The following is a 19088-nucleotide window of genomic DNA, read 5'->3' as shown; positions in this document are numbered from 1 at the left end:
ACTGAACAGCAAGGGAGAAGAGTGGGGACAAATTAGACACTTCGTACACAGGTCTGTTCAGGGTGACTGGTCTCTGGCTAGGGCTTATCTTATTCACCTAGCAGTTCTACTGGGGACACAGTAACCCGGTCAGTCCCATGGTCTCCCAGGAACTCTAGAGCCAGGGGAATGTGCAGAGCTGTGTGAGAGAGCGTGGGTGACCAGGAGCTCAGAGGAGTGCCTGTCAGGATGGGGAAGGAGGCAGCTGTGGGGTGGTGGGGAAATGGGGACAGGCATGCCCGGCAAAGGTGACAAGTGGTACATGTGAGTGTGCAGATTGGTCTGTCAGGCTGACAGGATGACAGAGGGGGCAACAGGGTGGGAGGTGGGACCCTACATCCCTAGTGGCAGGCCACCAGGCTCAGCCACGCTCTGACCGGGCTCCAGGTGGGACAGGGTGAATGCTGGACAGGGGTGGCCTGTGGTCTTCAGGAGCTGGGGAGGGACACTCATGGGGGGACTCAGGCCTGGGGCTCTTCACGAACATGACCTGCTGCTGGATGTAGGCTCGACTTCCCCAGGACCCCGGCTGTGTGGAGGGTCTTGGCAGTCCTGATCCAGGATTCCAGACTCGCCTTCCTCCTGATGGGTGCTGGCGTGTCAAAACCTACCACTACCCTGCTGCCTTGTAGAGCCCTTCTGGGAGTCACACCTCTGCCACCTCGTGTGAAGCCTGGTCTCTTTAGGGTTTAGTGAAGACCCCAGAAGGTGTGCATGGAGGATGGCAAAGCAGGGGCTTGGGTGGACCCTCCTGTAGTGTCATGGTCCAGGAAAACTGGACCTGCTCTGAGCTCTGTCCTCCTGATTATCAAAAGCAAACCTTGGTAACAGCAGCCCTACCACCCATGGTATGGCTGAGAACTTGGAAATGGCCCGTGGCTGTGACCTAGCCACAGCTGCTGTACACCTGGCAGTGACCCGTGCTTAGCACTATGTGGGTACCAACCTGTTTTGTTCTTCTTAATCTTCCCACTTTACAGGTGGGGAGACAGAGCCCAGGGTCTCACAGACTCACTGTGTCAACACCAGTGGACCACGCAGAGCCCGGTCTGCAGAGGGACCTCACTGGTCACCCTCTCAGCGTGTGGGGTTCACATGGCTGCTGAGGCCACACTGGGATCGTCCCATCCAGGCATGCACGGGCAGTATGGGTCCTCCACTTGCCCACCAGGCCATACTGGGATCCCTGCTTCTTCCACTTTACCATTGCCCCCTATCTCCCTCCAGACCACAGCCAGGGTTCTCTCATTTCCTTTTGTGTCCCCATATAGTTCAGCACTGGGTCTGTCCTGGAGAGAACTCCAAGAGTTTGTTGGATGAAGATACAACCTATAGTCCCCTCATCTCTGGTATTCCAGAACACATTCAATGGTTCTATAATGCCCCGTGGTTCTAGACATGCCACGGTTCCACAGCAGGAGCACAGAGGGCTTCCTCACGGCAGGAAGGTCCAGGGCTGCCCATGTCATGAAGCCATTGGCTGGGGTGGCCAGACCCCTGCCATCAGAGAGGGGGCTGTGGAGGCCCTGCACCGCCTTAGCACTCAACGAACCTGGGTTGGGGCTGTGCTGCGGGAAACACTCAATGCTCAGGGGCCAGAACCAATCGCCCTCTTAATAGACTTTCCGCTGGAGCGGAGCACCTCGAGTCTCATTTATCCCCAGAGGGAACGCAAGCACAATCAGAATTAGGCTACATCATAACACAGCCCGGTCAGCCATGCAGGGCCAGCTGCCGAGGACAAACCCACGAGCAAGGGCACTCAGGGACACCTGCGACCTTGCCCCTCCCCGCTTACCTCCATTGAGGTCCTGGGCTTCCATGTGGACCAAGTTGGGGTCAGCATCCACCCCGGACACAGCCCTGGAAAAGAATGGGCCAAGGTTGGCATTAGCAAAGGGGCCACCAACCCATCCCACATCAGGTCCCCTGTGCCCCATGGCCACATGGCCTTCCTGCATCTGAGGTCATTCGTGCTCTGTGGTCCAGAGGGCACAGCCTTTGCAAGAACCCACCTGCTCTGGGGTGTAGGTGGAGGCCATGCCTCTGCCCGCAGGGACGGCTACCCCATGTGGCAAACAAGGAAAACTCAGAGAAGCAAAGCAACTTGCCCGTGGTCACAGGGCCATCACTGTGTGTCCTGGGAAGACTGCTCTCAGCTTAGGAGCTCCCCCTGCCCTGGAGCTCTCCAGGTGCTCCAATCCTGGGGGCAGAGGCTATGGTGAGGACAGCACACCCCCTCACTGCCTCCACAGCTTGTACCAGGCTGTCCCACGCCCTGGTGGACCTTGCATGGCCAGGTGGGTGCCCCCTTTACATTTCACAGGTGAGCCCACAGAGGCCAGTCAATAAAGTGCTAGCCAGAGCAGTCCCAGGTTCCTTTCTGGGTCTGCCTGACCCTGAACTCGTGCTCTCCTCAGACCCTGCACACCACCCTGCTCACGACCAAGTCCTCGTCCTAGGCTACTATCTAGAAGCCATGTCTTTGGGGCTGTGCTCACACAGGGGGGCCTAGTTTTAGAGAACAGCAATGGAAAAAGGGGTGAATGGTCCTTTTGCCACCTTGAGAAGTTCCACAGGCCTTTCTAGGAGATAATGCTGTGCCAGGCCCATGCTAGGCCCAGCCCAGGCCCTTGGGACAGAGATAAATAAGACACCATGGAGTGGGGCTCCCAGATCAGGACACTCAGGCTGGGTCCCCCCTATTCCGCCCTCCCAGACTCACTTCTCATTAATGAGAGAGAAGAGAGAGATGGAGATAAAGAGAGATGGGACAGAGAAGGGCACGCAAGGACTAGACCTGTCACTGGACCCACGTGATAGCTACACACAGCAGCAGGTTCTCTAGGACCATCCTAGGTCTCTAGTTGACCTAGAATGTGTCACTCAGTGCACAGTAACCACAGACAGTTTAGTTGATGCCCATTTTACAGATGAGGGAACTGAGGCTCAGGGAGGTGAAAACACCTATCCAGGATCACAGGGCTAATAGGCCAAAGATCTACAATCCAGGGCCTGCCCTTCCCAGACCAACTGCTTTTCAGTACATAGCTGCTTCTCTAGCTGTGCAGAGCATGGTGCGTGAACATAACGCAGTAAAGCAGCAAGGGACAGGGAGGACTGTCTCAGCTGCTCAGCCTCCCCTCCAGGGTCTCAGCCCCTGCCCTTCCTTCCTGTGTCCCAACTGTGCCCTATGCTCTCGCAGGCTGCTCCCTTCCTCAGAGTACATAGAAGTAGGAACCTTCTCTTGCCCTCTTGGACACTCATCTGGCTGTTGCCATAATTCTGCTGGCATCAAGGCTGCCTTGGATTCAAGGCACCTCTCCTCCCCTCAGTGCTCAGAGGTGGTGACAACAGGACAAGGGTTGATTCTCGGGCCAACACACCTGAAACCCTCACCCACCCAGTCACCACTCTGTCAGCATTTCTGGCCACCACTGCAGCACACCTCACTGTACTGAAAGCCACCTTCCCTAGGCCATGTCCCTGTCAACCTACTGTGTGTGCTTGATAAAAATCCTGTCTGTTTGGCAGGAGTTACTGATCCAGAGATGAGTAAGTCACAGGAGAGTACAGGCTAAGAAGGAGTCATCTATAACACAACCACCTATGGGCCATCTGTCTATCCAGGCATCCATCATCCATCTATACGTCTATGTAACCATCCACCCACTCCTCCGTCTATCCACCCATCCATCCATCCATCCATCCATTCATCCATCTACCCACCCAATCTGTCCATCCATCTACCCACCCATTTATGCATTCCACCACTTTTGTATCCATCCATCTTCCCATCCAGTTACACACTCACTCACCCATTCACACAGTCATGAACTCATGCACCCATCCATCTACTGAGCACTTACTGTGAGCCAGTACTGGGTCAGGGCTAGAAATACAGAGGTGCACTTGGCAGGTTCCCTAACAGTTATACTCTAGAAATTCTAAAGATCTTCAGACATTTTTCCAAAGACACAGGACATAGGTTGGCAAAAAGCCACACCAGCTGGTCATGTTAGAACTCTAGAAGCAGAGTCTGTCACTGAACATTAGTATCCCCACCCAAACACACACACAGAGGCAAGGACACAGCAGGGATGAGAGGACAGTTTCCCATCCTGCAGCATGACAGTGAATCTTCCCTCATGCATGGGTGGAAGCCAGTTCTTTGGGAGGCTACAGTCTCTGAGTATAGGGAACACATGTGTGAGACACAATAGATATTTGTTAAGTGTTTTCATGTGAACAAATAGAGCTAGGAAAGAAAAGAAGGGAGGGGAAAGGGTCATTCTCTGAAGCCCTACTATGTGCTTATGAAGCTTACTTCATAATGACCACCTCATTTTCATCACAGAACTGTGAGATGGAATATTTTGTTTCCATTTTAGAGATAAAAAGGCTGAGACAAGAAAGTTGAGGACATTTGTCTGTATTCCACAGGAAATTAGAGGATTCATTCATTCATTTATCCATCCAGGCTTAGAGTTTCATCCACCTATTCATCCATCTACCCACCCACCCATCCATCCACCCACCCATCTACCCATCTACCTATCCATCCATCCATCCATCCACCCATCCACCCATCCATCTATCCATCCATCCACCCATCCACCCATCCATCCATCCATCCATCCATCTATCCATCCATCCACCCATCCACCCATCCATCCATCCATCCATCCATCCATTCATCCATTCATCCATTCATCCACCCATCCACCCACTCACCCATCCACCCACCTACCCATTCATCTACTGCCCATTCATCTATCCACCCATCTACCCATTCATCCACCCACCCACCAACCCATCCACCACCCCCACCCATCCACCCACCCACCCATCCACCCACCCATCCATCCATCCACCCACCCATCTACCCATCTACCTATCCATCCATCCATCCACCCATCCACCCATCCATCCATCCATCCATCCATCCATCCACCCATCCACCCATCCATCCATCCATCCATCCATCCATCCATTCATCCATCCATCCATTCATCCACCCATCCACCCATCCACCCATCCACCCACCTACCCATTCATCTACTGCCCATTCATCTATCCACCCATCTACCCATTCATCCACCCACCCACCCACCCATCCACCCCCCCACCCATCCACCCACCCACCCATCCACCCACCCACCCATCCACCCACCCACCCATCTACCCATCCATCCATCCATCCATCCACCCACCCACCCATCCACCCACCCATCCATCCATCTATCCACCTACCCATTCATCCACTGCCCATTCATCCATTCACCCCCCCCACCCACCCATCTACCCATCTATCCATCCATCCATCCATCCTCCCACTCACCCATTCACTTACTAACTCACTCCCTCACTCATTCACTCATTCATCTACCTGAGTGATGGCAGGTGAGTGGCAGGTGAGGAGTCCTGGGGAACAGACTGGGGGGATAGCAACATTCCATCAGGCTGCCTACTACACACCCTGACAACCAGTGTAGGTTGCATTTATGCCCTGCTCTGGCTGGGCTCACTGAGGCAGGGTAGCTGTGATCCTAGGACACAGCGTGGGCCCTCTGCCAGGGAGCTCAAAGTGGTTCTTCAAGCCTCTATCCCTCTGAGGGGTCTGGGTTGTTGCCAGACCTGTGTTCTCTTGCTGCTTGGAGGACCGACCTCCCTCACTTGTCCCTGCGCACTTGAGGCTAAGTGTTTGGAAGTCACTGGGCAAGATTCCTCAGGATCACACTGGGAAGCCAAGGAGGGTACTCACCACAGGCACCCCAGTGCCATGTCCTGCAGTTCACAAAGTGCTTCCATACGTCAGTCTTCTGACTCCCACAGCCTTGTTGGCACATGACATGCAGGGACGAAACGGCTGGGTGCTCTTGGGGATATACCCAAAAGACTGTGACACAGGTTACTCCAGAGGCACCTGCACACCCATGTTTATTGCGGCACTATTCACAATAGCCAAGTTATGGAGACAGCCAAGATGCCCCAGCACTGACGAATGGATTAAGAAAATGTGGTATCTATACACAATGGAATTTTATGCAGCCATGAAGAAGAACGAAATGTTATCATTCGCAGGTAAATGGATGGAATTGGAGAACATCATTCTGAGTGAGGTTAGCCTGGTCCAAAAGACCAAAAATCGTATGTTCTCCCTCATATGCAGACATTAGATCAAGGGCAAACACAACAATGGGATTGGACTTTGAGCACATGATAAAAGCGAGAGCACACAAGGGAGGGGTGAGGATAGGTGAGACACCTAAAAAATTAGCTAGCATTTGTTGCCTTTAACGCAGAGAAACTAAAGCAGATACCTTAAAAGCAACTGAGGCCAATAGGAAAAGGGGACCAGGAACTAGAGAAAAGGTTAGATCAAAAAGAATTAACCTAGAAGTTAACACACACGCACAGGAAATTAATGTGAGTCAACTCCCTGTATAACTATCCTTATCTCAACCAGCAAAAACCCTTGTTCCTTCCTATTATTGCTTATACTCTCTCTACAACAAAATTAGAGATAAGGGCAAAATAGTTTCTGCTGGGTATTGAGGGGGTGGGGGGAGAGGGAGGGGGCGGAGTGGGTGGTAAGGGAGGGGGTGGGGGCAGGGGGGAGAATGACCCAAGCCTTGTATGCACATATGAATAATAAAAGAAAAATGAAAAAAAGAAACGGCTGGGTGTCCAGCCTCAAAGTATGTGCAATGTGGGCTGGAGGAGGAGGAGCCTGACTTGATACAGGTGCCAAGCTGGGCTTAGAAGGCCAAGTTCCCTTTTTAGCTCTGTCATCCCCTTACTATGGAAGCTGGAGCTGCCACGTCACCTCTCTAAGCCTCTGGCTCCAGTCTTAAGAAGGTGCCATGGCACCTGCCTTCTGTGCTTCTGTGAGGCTCCATGTGGACCTGCACTGCTGGTGAAGCACTTGTGAGAGGCCCAAGGAGAACAGGGTACAGCTCCATGGGCTGGTCCTCTAGGGAAGGCAGAGATGAGGTCCAGCTTCAGCTGTACCCCAGTGCCCACCCAGCGGGGACCTGACAGAGGAGGGGAGCACACAGAGTTAGAATGAACAAAGCCGCACTGATGGAGTGTTCAGGGTTTTCCAGCTCAAGTTCTGCCTCCCAGGGACACTGGGACCCATGTGCCATCTGGACTGCTGCCTACCTGTCTTTCTCTTTGCTCAGTAAACGTCTCCCTGCGAGGCAGGACGGACTGGAAGTGTGAGCTGTCATATTTGCTAGTCATATTTGCTGCCCTCTGCATTCCAGCCAACGCAACCATGAATATGTCACCCACCTGCTGGATCCACCCCTCTCAGGACACTTTGCCCAAGAGTAAGCTGAATCTCAAGCCAAGGGGGACACTTGCTTGCCACTGTCCCTCAGTCTCAGGACAGGAGCACTGCCTTCCCACAGCTTGCTCCCCCGCAGTTGCTCACAGGCCACTGGGCTTCCCTGCAGAGTGCTATCTTAACGCCCCATCACTGCAGCCTGTACACAGTCGGCCCCTTCAGTCCTCCACCTGCCTCTCAACGTGCCCAACTCCCACACCCATGAATCCCCTCCTCCAGGGGCCAGGCATTCCCAGTGGAGCCAGGTGGACAGGGGAGTCGGTCTGGGGCTGAGATGCAGGGGAAGTGCATAGTGGCAGCTGTGAGATGCCCAAACCCAGGGGCACCAGCACCACCGGGCTGGCCCCGGGTCAGAGCTCCACTGCAGGGTGCACAGCGGCTCTGGCTTTGGTGAACATGCCCTTCTTGAGCTCCCTGGATGGGCGGTCTCCTGCTGGACATTTCTGTCTGCTGAATAGAGGCAGGCACTGTTCCCAGTACCCAAGGTCCTCAGCAGGCATGAGGATCCTAGCCTCCTACCACCATCCTTGCTCACTTGCTCGTGCACTCATTCACTCGCTCATTCAGTCCAGCTCTCACGTATTCCCTCCCGCCCTCCTGCCTCATTTTACTCCATCATCACTCACTCACTCGCTCATCAAATCCACTCATCACCAGTCTTGTTCCCTCAGTCTCTTCCTGGGGCCACTCTCCCATGGCCATGTCCTGGCATGCTGGTGAAGACCCTGGACTAGGCACAGGAAGTTCTAGGGGCCCAGAGACCCTTGACCGTGGGCTTTGGAAACCCCGTGTGTATAGCATCTCAAATGGAGCCCAGCTCCTTGCAGGAGTCTAGTGTGGATTCATGTGCCTCTTTGTTGGCTGAAGTTCCCAAAAATTGCTCTTTAGGCAGGTGTTATGTTTAGAATAGTAGTAACGGGAGATGACCAAGGGAGAGCAGCCCTTGGAGACAGTGACATCTCTGGGAGGTAGGGTTGATTTTCACTCCTGCCAGTGCAGGGAGTTCTGGTGTGTACAGTTCTAAGAATCCTCAAAGACGTCCTAGTCAAGACCGGGTGGGACCACCTCCTCTCTGCTGTCACTTCCTTTTTCTACTGACAGAGGCCCAACCCGGGGCAGGAAGAGGAAGGTGGAGACTGTCCCTGGGCAAGCCGGGGACAAGTGGAGCTCCAGACAGACATACTTGGTGAGGGCAGTGGTCAGACCTCCCAGCAGAATGGCAACACCACAGCCACTAGTCAGAAGTAGACCACCGCTCAGGGCTGCTGCTTAGGGACAGTGTGACCTAGGACGAGTGCACCGGCCTCCCTGAGCCTCACTTCCCTCTGTAATGTGAGGGGAAGAGGGTGGGGTTGCTGCGGAAATCCTAGGCTGGCGGACAGGAGCCATCAGTAACTAAAATGGGCAGTGGCTGGCCAAGCTATTATGATTTCACTGCAGGTCTGCTGAGAGGCTGAGAGGAGGCCATGGGGCTGGAACACAGCAGGTATCTGAGCGCCTGCTGCTGCCTCCCGCCTGCCCGCAAGGCCATGCTACTGAGCTGGGCTGCCTGCACCTACACAGACACCGGTGAGTCGGTGCTTAAGACGAAACATGGGCCTTGGCAATTCCAGCTGTCAGTTCAAGGACAAAGAGCTCCTTGAAAATGCTGTCAAAACAGCATTATTCACCACTTGCAACAGGGGGACCCCCATCACTAGGCTGTCACCACATTCCAGGAGGGATCCTATGTGGGCCCTGAGCGGCCAAGCATGAACTGTGATTATTCCTCATGCATAACAACGCCGAGGGATTTGAGAAACTTGGAAGAAACTATTTGATTTGCCTGAGATAATAGCATGTTTGAATTACTGCCAATTTCTCTTTCAGTGTCTGTGGGCTGGCTTCTCTCTTGGGTCAGAGAGGTGTCTGTGAGCCAGGTCAGTCTGGGACGCCCCTCGGCCTGGCCTCAGTGCTGGAGAGGTTCCACCAGGTCCCCAGGCTGACATGGGTCAGTAATCCCACTTCCCAACCTCTCCCTACCTGCTGGAAGCTCTCAGAGGTCCCTCACCAGCAGTTGACCAACAGTTGGCAGTCCCTAACAGTTAGTATCAGTAAGGAGCCAATGATGGTTGGCAACCCTCTGGGTTCTGGGGAAGGAACTAACCAGCCCACAGGAAGCCATGGAGAAACTGCCCTCACTTCTCCCCCGGAGCAGAGGGCAAGAGCAACAGGAGCCAGTTTTTGGAGGACGATGGAGACCTTCAGTCCCCAGGATAGGCCAGGAAAACAGCCCTCTCCAGGAGTAGCCTGGACTTTGCAGTGAGGCAAGGAGAGGGGAAGGGGCTGTTTCCTGGCATCCTGGCTGGAGATGGGACCGTGGCCTGACTGGGGGCCAGGGCAGAGTTTAGAAAGGGGAGGGGTATGAAAGAACGTGTGCATGCAAGCACAAGAAAGAGTGGCGCGGCGGGGAGAACTGAACCTGTGGTTCACTGCTGGTCTCCAAAGGGACCTGAGTCAGAAGAAGAGATGCTGGCCACAGCCGCAGTAGTGTGGGCTCCGAACCAGCTGCCTTGGCTTCCCACTCCCCTTCTGCTGCCCAGGAACTCAGGCAAGTGCCTGTCCTCCACGGGCCTCACTCAAGCATCCAGTGAACATTCCTCAGAGCCAGAGCTGCCTCCCTGGGGCAGAGGACCAGAACACCGAGGGGATCCCCACGAGGTAATGCAAGTGAGGAGCTGGCACCCCCAGTCTGAACGTGGTCTCTGAGCGCACCCTTTGCTGGGATGTTAGCTCCACCTAGCCTGCATTCACCAGCCTCCTTTCCCCTGCTCAGCTCCTTGGTGGGCGGGGGTGGGCATGTTGGGTCATATCTTACACGGACCCATGTCTTTGCCTCAAGAGAGGATCAGGCAGGTGAGTCCCTGGGCCTTGTGACAGGAGCCCACAGTCCTGGGGCAACTCCCAAGGGGGCAGTTAGGGGCTGAGTGAGGACTGGGATCAGGAGTAGGGAAGCAAGAAGTGGGCCCACCATGTGCTGGTACTGTGCCAGCCTCCCCCTCCCCCACCCAGCACATCACACCACCGTCCACTAGGAGGAAACTGAGGCTCAGAGGGAGTTTCAGGTGTGCAAAGCTACACAGCAGGTCACAAGTAAAACAGGCCTGAGGAATGCTGAGCCCTGGGCTCCTAGTGGTTCCAATTCTGCCTTCCTGAGCTAACAGAGGACTCTGGAGGTGCCCTGGGGTGAGGAGGTGCAGGATGGGGACACGCAGGAGAAGGAGGCCTAAGGCCCCAATGGGAAAGGCTCTTACCAGAAGACGTGGTCTTTGGTCACTTGCTCCTGCAGAAGCACCCATTTCTTCCCCAGGTCGGATGTCACATAGAGCTGTATGGCAGAAAAAAGAGAGAAACAAAGTTTGGTCATGACCTCAGGAGCCAGCCACTTCCAAGTGATGGTTAGCCTGCTGCAGTGGATTCCCCAAGAGACACCCGCTGGTCCTGCATATACACAGTAGATCTGTGCGCACTGGGGGAGCAGACCACCCGCCAAGAACTGAAATTGGAGAGAGAGCTCTGCACACAGCCTTTCCCATTCAGCTCAGTCAGCAGGACCCAGGTGATAAGGCTGTCCAAGTGAAATCCTGGAGGCCTCCCAGAGGAAGTATACCTGAGCCCTGCTGCCAAAGAAGGGATTTACAGTGAGGGTGGAGGAAGGGGAGAGAGGGCATCTGGAAGGAAGTGGTGGCACACACAGAGGGGTGAAGGAGTGAAAGGAGTTCAGAGCTGGGAATGGGGGACCCACCACAGGGCTCTGCACAGGCTTGCGTGGGGTGCAAGTCTCTGCAGCTGTGGACTTGAACTTTTCAATCTTGACTTTGAGTCTGAGCTATGTGGTTGCCGGCTGATGATGGAACAGAGGGCTTGCTGGGCTTGGAGCCTTGGTTGATGTGAGGGATTTGCCTCCTGCCATGCCATGGGCAGAAAGTTGGCTGCCCTCACTCCTGTCCCTTCCTAGTGCCTACTACCCCGGAAGGGGCCTGGGCCAGCACAGGGTGGGAGCCCTGAGCACCCTGTCCTGAGGCAGGTCAAGACTGCAAGGGTTCATGCTTTACTCTGCAAGGATCCCTGAGCACCAGGACTCATGAGAGCCACCGTGACAGACGAGAGCTGGAAGGAGAAATGGAAAAGGCTTGTCCTGGCTTTAAAACATTCTCTGATGTGCAGTTGATCCCGTGTAGCATGCAACCTCCCTGACTGAACCCAGCCAAAGCTCAAGAAATGAGCTCAGGGGCCTTGATCAGATGGTGTTGCAGGTATCCCCTCCCCCCACCTCACCTTACCCCACCTCAGGGGCAAGACAGATCTCCAAGGAGGCAGCCTGGAGCACTGGGCAGCAGTGGAGTGGACAGGAAGAAAAGGCAGAAAGAGCCCAGCTTAGGGAGCTGGACTGGCCCTGAAAGGAGGGAACAGGGACCAGAGGGTGTGACGGTCCTTGGGCCCAGGACCCAAGCCCTAGGAGAGGAGGTGAGGATAGCTGGTCTCAGGTTTGTGCCCAGGGCTCAGGCAGGCAGATTCTAATGGATACCACGTGGAAGTTGCCAGGGTCACAGGACCCTGCAGGATTGGAGCCTCACCTTCCTTTGCTGGTGAGACAGTCCTGAGGGACCTGACCTCAGGGCAGGAAGAAAGTGGGGTCTTCGATGGCAGGGTGGGCAGGCAGGGACAGTGCCTATGTCTAGAACCTTCTGTGCCAACCCAATCCCCACCATCTGGGGGACTTGATCACTCCATGTGTCCAAGTAGAAAGCTGGTGGTGGGGTGCAGGGAGCAATATCCCAAATACAGCACCGTGGAAACTGCAGGACAGCAGAAGCAGGGACCCCTTTCCCTTCCCTTGCCCTCTTCCCAGAAGCAGGAAATAAAATCCAGGCACTTTCTGACCTGCTCCCCACCTTCTGCCTTGAAGGCCATCCTGTGGAGGGTATTCTGCCTCATCCACTGAGGGGAGGATGTCACGGGGACACCAGGACAGACAGACTGGCCAGGCCCTCGCAGTGCAGGACCCTTCACCCCTGTCCTTCTGTCACATTTCTGCATGAGCTCCCTCTTCACCAAAGCACGGGCACCCACAGATCTGGCTCTGTAGCCTTGGTTTCCCTTCTCTGTCACATAAGACTCATCAAATAATCCATCCCATCACCTCTTTAAAGGCCCTGTGTCCACATACAGTTACATGTGGAGGTCCTGACACATAGACTTGAGTGGACAAAGTCCCCACCACAGATGGCCACCTTTCCCTTACCTCACCTCTGCAGTCCTCCCAGCCCCAGACCCACCTTGCAGTCCCTGGTCACCTGTCCAGGCTGTGTGGTGGAAGAGGTAAATCCCTCTGAATACGCAGCATGGGTTCACTTTCTTCCACACGGGGGAGTTTTAATTCCCACTTCCCTGTGCGCTGTGGCTGGCTGCCCTGCCCGCCCCCCTCTGCCCTGCCTACCCTTCTGCACCAGTGCAGAGCTCCGCCCCCCTCCAGGTGCTGAAGTGAGTCTTCTGAATGAATGGACACGTTTGACTCCAGGACAAGAGCTACTCTGTAAAGGGCTGGAGGGTAAGTATGTCCGTCCCTCTGCAGGCCGGGCTCTCTGTAGGAAGCACTCCTCTCTGCTGTGACCAAGCCTAAGCAGGTGTGACCGTAAACTTTATTTAGAAACACAAGTGGCTGGCCATTGTGTGTTGACACCTACTCAGGGGTACATGAACATTTAATATTTAAAAGGGATTGTATAACGAAATGTACTGGAAGTTGTTGAATGCTAGGGGAGCAGGGGGAGGGAGAGAGGGAGAGAGAGAGAGAGAGAGAGAGGAGAGAGAATAATAGACAGGGTTAATCTGATGAAAGCACAATACGTACGTGTGCGAAATACTAAGGCAAAGCCCCCTTGAGCAATCAATATACACTTAAAAAAATGAAGGACAGAGCTGGGCACCAGTGGCTCATGTCTGTAATCCCAGCTACTCAGGAAGCAGAGATCAGGAGGATTGCGGTCTGAAGCCAGCCAGGGCAAATAGCTCATGAGACCCTATGTTGAACATACCCAAAAAAATGGGCTTGTGGGGTGGCTCTAGGTGAAGGCCCTGAGTTCAAAACCTAGTACTGCAATGAGTAAATAAATAATGTAATAATGGAGGACAGGAAGGTAGAGCAGGTCCCGTCGGGGGTGTCAGTGGGAGTGGGGAGGGTGAAAGGAGAACGTGAAGGAGGATGTCCTTTGCATACGTGTATGAAACCTGTTGAAACTGTCCTAAGAAAGGGGTCGGGGAGGAGGGAGAATGATGGAGTCTCATTAAGATACAGTGAAAGCACAGATGCAAATGTCCCACAGTGAAGCCTCCCGTGCAACTAACACATGCTAACGGAAATGTACCCAAGGGAGTTTTCAATAAAGTTTTATCCAGGACGTATGCTAGCTGAGGGCCGGAGCTCCTGAGCCTTGTCGAGCACGTGGAACAGGGTCTGGCATGACACGGGTGCTCGGGAGATATCTGTGGCGCAGCGTTTGGGCCTCCATGGGAGCGCCTGGCAGCAGGTGTGGTGTTTTATTGGGGTCAGTCACTGAGCTATGCATGTCAAATGTGGCCTCACTTTACACACACACACATATGCACACATGCATGTGCACACACACAAACACCATAAAATGAGCAATTTTGCTGTTTCACGTTAGAGCACTGAGGCTCAGAGAGGCAGATAAGCTGCTCCAGGTCACACAGCGTTCACTTACAGCAGCAATTCTTACCTCATACACCCGAGTTCATAGAATTGCACTAAGTTCAGGCTAAGGGTTTCTATAGGAAGGATGACTGGTCACCTTGAACCCTCTCTATGGATCATCTAAGTGACTCAGACTGGACCCTTTCCCCCTTTAGTCTCAGTTTATCCATCTGCAAATAGGGAGAGTGCTAGTCACACCTGCAGGCAATCAGCAAATGAAACAGGAGGCGGCAGGCGTCACTTCCTGGGACCCTGGTGATAAAACCCCTGCATTAATGGGTGGCATTATCGTGTTGTCACCAGCAATGCACTCATATTTATGGTGCCTGTCCCCAATCTTTATAGAGCCATTCCAATTAGGTCTCACGGGAGGTGACTTTATATCTGCCACTAATTGCCAGGAAAATAGAACATTTCTGTCCCAGCCCCAGCAGATGCAAATGGGTAGAGTGAAAATAAGCACATGCTGAGGTACAAGATCCCACTGCCCACAAAATCGTTCAGTTAGAATTGTTCTATTACTCAGAAGAAGTCTCGTCTCTTCTTGCATCTGAGGGCCGAGGGCAGAGAGCCAAAAGCATGGTGCCGAGCCCTGCTGGCCCCTCAGATGCCTGCTGAAATTCAGCCCTCCCCCTAAATTCCAAGGACCAATTCCCTTTCCTACATCCCGCACCCCTGCCCCTGACAGCATGGTGGGACTCTGTGGCTGCAGAGCCACAGAGCTTGCTTTCCTTTCTTTCCCTGTATGGTCATCATGATTGCTCTGCAGGTATATCAGAAAGTAACATCCATTATGATCTCTTCTTTAGATCCCTCTTCAAACACACCTCCACCAGAAAGTCTTTCCTGATTCCTCTCTCAAAGCTATGTTTGCTCCCTCAAGTGTCAGGAAAGTAGTCCTGGGCTCTGATCAATGTCTCACTGGGCTAGGAAGCAGAAGTTCTTTATGGGAGTAAAGTAAAACAAAATAAAATATAAAAGTGACTCTAACTGCATCTTAGCAGTGAGTGCCCACAGCTCTGCCAGCAAGCAGGTCCAGGGCCCACACACAGGGAAAACAGGCTGGTTGGCCCTGAGCCAGTCGTCCTAGGCAGCTAGGTGGGAAGGACCTTCAAGGCCTCCTGCCCTACTGATCCCAGGATCTGGGCAAGTTTGCTGAGCCTTGGAAGGAGTGCACATTGGGCTATCAGGCTAAGGTGCCTCAGAATATCCCAAATTATGACACAGCAAGGGAGGGACGTAGGGTGGGGGCAGCCTGAAGGTGACGGGGACCATGCCAGAGCGAGGGCCAGGACCCAGAGGAGGTGGAGTGAGGTTTGGTTTGTGTGACACAGCACATCTTCTGTACATGGTAACTCATGCCCACCCTGTGACTCCGGGTTCGGTGTGTGACTCACTTTGGTCAATGGTGTATGAGCAGAGGTCAAAGTCACCGTGCTAAAACTACTGTGTGTTTTGCTCTGCCCCTGTCATGAGAACAGCAAACCCCCAGAAGGAGAGTTGTGTGGGGGCCTGAACCCCAGCAGGCAGAAGACACGTCCAGCCGATCCCAGCAAAACATAGCAGAGCCCTGGCTTCTCCGCAGACCCGGGGCTGATACCCAGTGCATGTTGCTCTGGGCCACAGGTGTGGGGGCTGTGAGTTACCCAGCACCTTGACACAGACACCTGCTTAAGACACCAGACTTGTTGGAGCCCAGAGCTGGCATTTTGGAAAACCGTAGTACCCTGAAACTAAGCCCTTCTGCCATTGTTATTAATTCCCCCAATCTCTCACTTTTTACAACCTCAACTAAGCCCTTTTTCTCCCCTTTTTCTTTCCTTATAGTCACAGAAAAGAAGCCAGGAAAACAGCCAAGATTTCAGCTCCATTAATTTCTCAGGGCACCATAAATTAAAGAGCAATTGCAATGTAGCCAACTTCGGCGGTAAAATAAGCCTCTGTGACTGTGCTATGGTCTAATTACATGGAAGGCTAAGTTGTACCACTAATACCCAGGGTCACATGCTGTCCCCGAGAAGGTGCTGGGAGAAGAGAGGCAGCCACAAGCCCAGGGACACACAGGATGCCAGACAGCAAGGGGCCAGACCTTGTCAGGGAGCCAGGGCTCCTCCACCAGGAGTCTCCGCTGGAGGTCTCTGACCTGGCTGATCCCTGTTGGTAGAAATCTGTCATCCATCCACCCATCTATTTATTAGCTACCAACCACCATCCATTCATCCATTTATCCATTCACCTTCAACCCATGCATCCATCCATCCATGTCCTCACCCACCTACGCATACATCCATCTATCCATTTACCCATCCCCCCCACCCATGAATACATCTACCCATTCATCCATTTGTCTACCCATCTATTCATCCATTTGTCCATCTGTCAATCCGTTCATCCATCCATGTCCTCACCCACCTACGCATCCATCCATCTATCCATTTACCCATCCCCCCCACCCATGAATACATCCACTCATCCATCCATTCATCTATCCATCTATCCATCCATTTGTCCATCCATCTGTCAATCCAGCCATCCATCCATCTATCCATCCAACCATCCATCCACCCATCCATCCATCCATCCATCCAACCATGTCCTCACCCACCTACACATACATCCATCTATCCATTGACCCATCTACCCCCACCCATGAATATATCCACCCATTCATCCATTTGTCTACCCATCTATTCATCCATTTGTCCATCCGTCAATCCATCCATCCATCCATGTCCTCACTCACCTACACATCCATCCATCTATCCATTGACCCATCTACCCCCACCCATGAATACGTCCACCCATTCATCCATTCATCTACCCATCTATTCATCCATTTGTCCATCCGTCAATCCATCCATCCATCCATCCATCCATCCATCTATCCATCCAACCATCCATCCATCCATCCATCCATGTCCTCACCCACCTATACATCCATCCATCTATCCATTTACCCATCTACCCCCACCCATGAGTGCATCCATCCATCCATCCATCCATTTGTCCATCTATCTATCCATCCATTTGTCCATCTGTCAATCCATCCATCCATCTACCCACCCACCCATCCACCCACCCATCCATCCATCCATCCATCCATCCACCCCCACCCAGCCAGTCAGCCAGTCAGCCAGCCAGCATGTCTTTTCAGCCAGGCGCTTGAGATTAAAATGGTAAAAACATCAGACACTGCCCCTGCCCTCAAGGGCTCAGCCCAGGCATGTGTGGAGTGTAGACAAGGCTCAAATAGCAGCATAAACACAACCACACATGGTGCTGAGAAAGGCACAGGGCCTAGAACAGTGGGGGTGGGGGGGTCCCAGGCTGGCCTGGGCAGCGGCAGCTAGGGAAGACTGCTGATCTGGCAGCTTCCATCTGCCATCCAGACCCACGGTGGCCCTTTTCAGCCCTCCCTGGTGCCATGTAAACAGCACCCCAGCTCCTACCCTCTGACACAGCCTCTGGTTGGATACAGCCATGGAGGCAGGAGCAGAAGCCTGGAAGCAGGGAGGGGCAGGTGTCTTCCTTCCACTCCTGCACTTTCCAACCAGTTTGACAGGGACTGCATTACTGTCACCAGGGCCAGGCCTCCTCCTGGGACCTTCCCCATGCCTGTGACTGGGCATGGTGAGAGGCTAAAAATGGTACTCTCAAAAGATGGTCACGTCCTGGTCCTCTGAACCCAGTGGGGCTTAAAGGGACTTTGCAGAAGTGACTGTTAAGATGTAGGATGATCTCAGATGATCTGGGTGGTCCCAAATACAATCACATGTGTCCTTACAAAAGAGAGGGGCTGGGAGAGCTCACACAACACATCTCCGGATACCCGCGCACACACAAGTACACCCACGCACAGACAGTGTACCTTGTGAAGATGGAGCCGAGATTTGAAGCTGCTGCCCTGGAACATGGACAGATGCAGCCATAAGCCAAGAGGCACGGCAGCTTCCAGGACCTGGGAAGTACAGAATCAACTTCCCTGGGGACTGCAGAGGTAGCATAGCCCTGCATACACCTTCACTGCAGTCAGGGATGCTGACTGCACTTTTGTCTCCAAGACTGTAGGAGAACCTATCTCTGTCACCTTAAGCCCCCTGTCTGTGGGCACTTCCCACAGTGGCTGTAGGAAGCCAGCGGAAGCTCTGTCCTCCAGCTGTGGTGCAGCGCCTCCCCCAGCCTTTCCCAGCCTGTGCCTTCCCACATAGCCCTCAGGACTGGGGGTGGGCCAGCTCCCAGATGCCAGCAGGCGTTCCCCTTCTCTGTGTTGGTCCCTGGATACCTCACCAACTCCTCAACCTTGGTTCCCATGAGACACAGTTCCTTGGGAGGTGCTGGGACTAAAGAACCATTTACTCTTTCTGGTGAAGGGGGAAGAACATCCAGGTGGGGCAAAGGCCTGGTGAGGGCTGGCATGGAGGGTGTGGGGAATGTTCTGGAAGTGGAGGAAGGTGCTTACAGCTGGTATGCAGAGAGGAGAGGGAGAAGGCAGGCATCCTATAGTTACCTGACCCCATCTCACTGGCTTCATATATCGCCGCCACGCAGTGTCACTCTTGATGTAACACAGGACAACATTCTGGCTCCAAGCAGGACAACAGCGGGGTTTGTGCCTCCCTGCTCCAGTGAGGCCCCCTGTTCAACGGAAGGGCTCTGAGCCTCTGGTGGAGAAGGCTATCTCTGTCCTGATGTCCTTCTAATTGGACGCTTGCCCAGTAGGGCTTGGACAGACACTTTGGCCCCCTAGACCTGGCACCTGGCCTGTGCCCTCTTACCTTGCTCTCCTTGGTGTAGGCAAGGACCTTGTCCTCCTCCTTGGGGTGAAAGATGAGGGTCTCCACAAGAAAGGGGACAGGCTGCTTCTGGAAGCTGGCACCCTCGTCCATGCTGAGAAAGAGGCTCTGCTCCCGGTCACTGAGCGAAGAGCTCACCAAGATGATC

At 53.7% G+C, this 19088-nt stretch overlaps 1 protein-coding gene across 5 annotated transcripts in view; it reads right to left on the bottom strand.

Moving 5' to 3' along the window:
* Positions 1 to 19088, bottom strand: part of Sorcs2 (sortilin related VPS10 domain containing receptor 2) — a 417324-nt gene that overhangs the window by 61889 nt on the left and 336347 nt on the right. For all 5 annotated transcript variants that reach the window (XM_020165343.2, XM_074042674.1, XM_074042675.1 and 2 more), the window contains 3 exons: positions 18923 to 19087; positions 10687 to 10760; positions 1838 to 1902 (listed from right to left, as the gene is read on the bottom strand). In XM_020165343.2, the coding sequence (XP_020020932.1) occupies positions 1838 to 1902; positions 10687 to 10760; positions 18923 to 19087 (304 nt within the window). The remainder of the gene's footprint in view (positions 1 to 1837; positions 1903 to 10686; positions 10761 to 18922; position 19088) is intronic.

Source organism: Castor canadensis, chromosome 9, assembly GCF_047511655.1.
Source record: "Castor canadensis chromosome 9, mCasCan1.hap1v2, whole genome shotgun sequence".
Taxonomy (NCBI): domain Eukaryota; kingdom Metazoa; phylum Chordata; class Mammalia; order Rodentia; family Castoridae; genus Castor; species Castor canadensis.
Note: the sequence above shows the minus strand (reverse complement) of the source record. Positions and strands in the feature narration are given on the sequence as shown.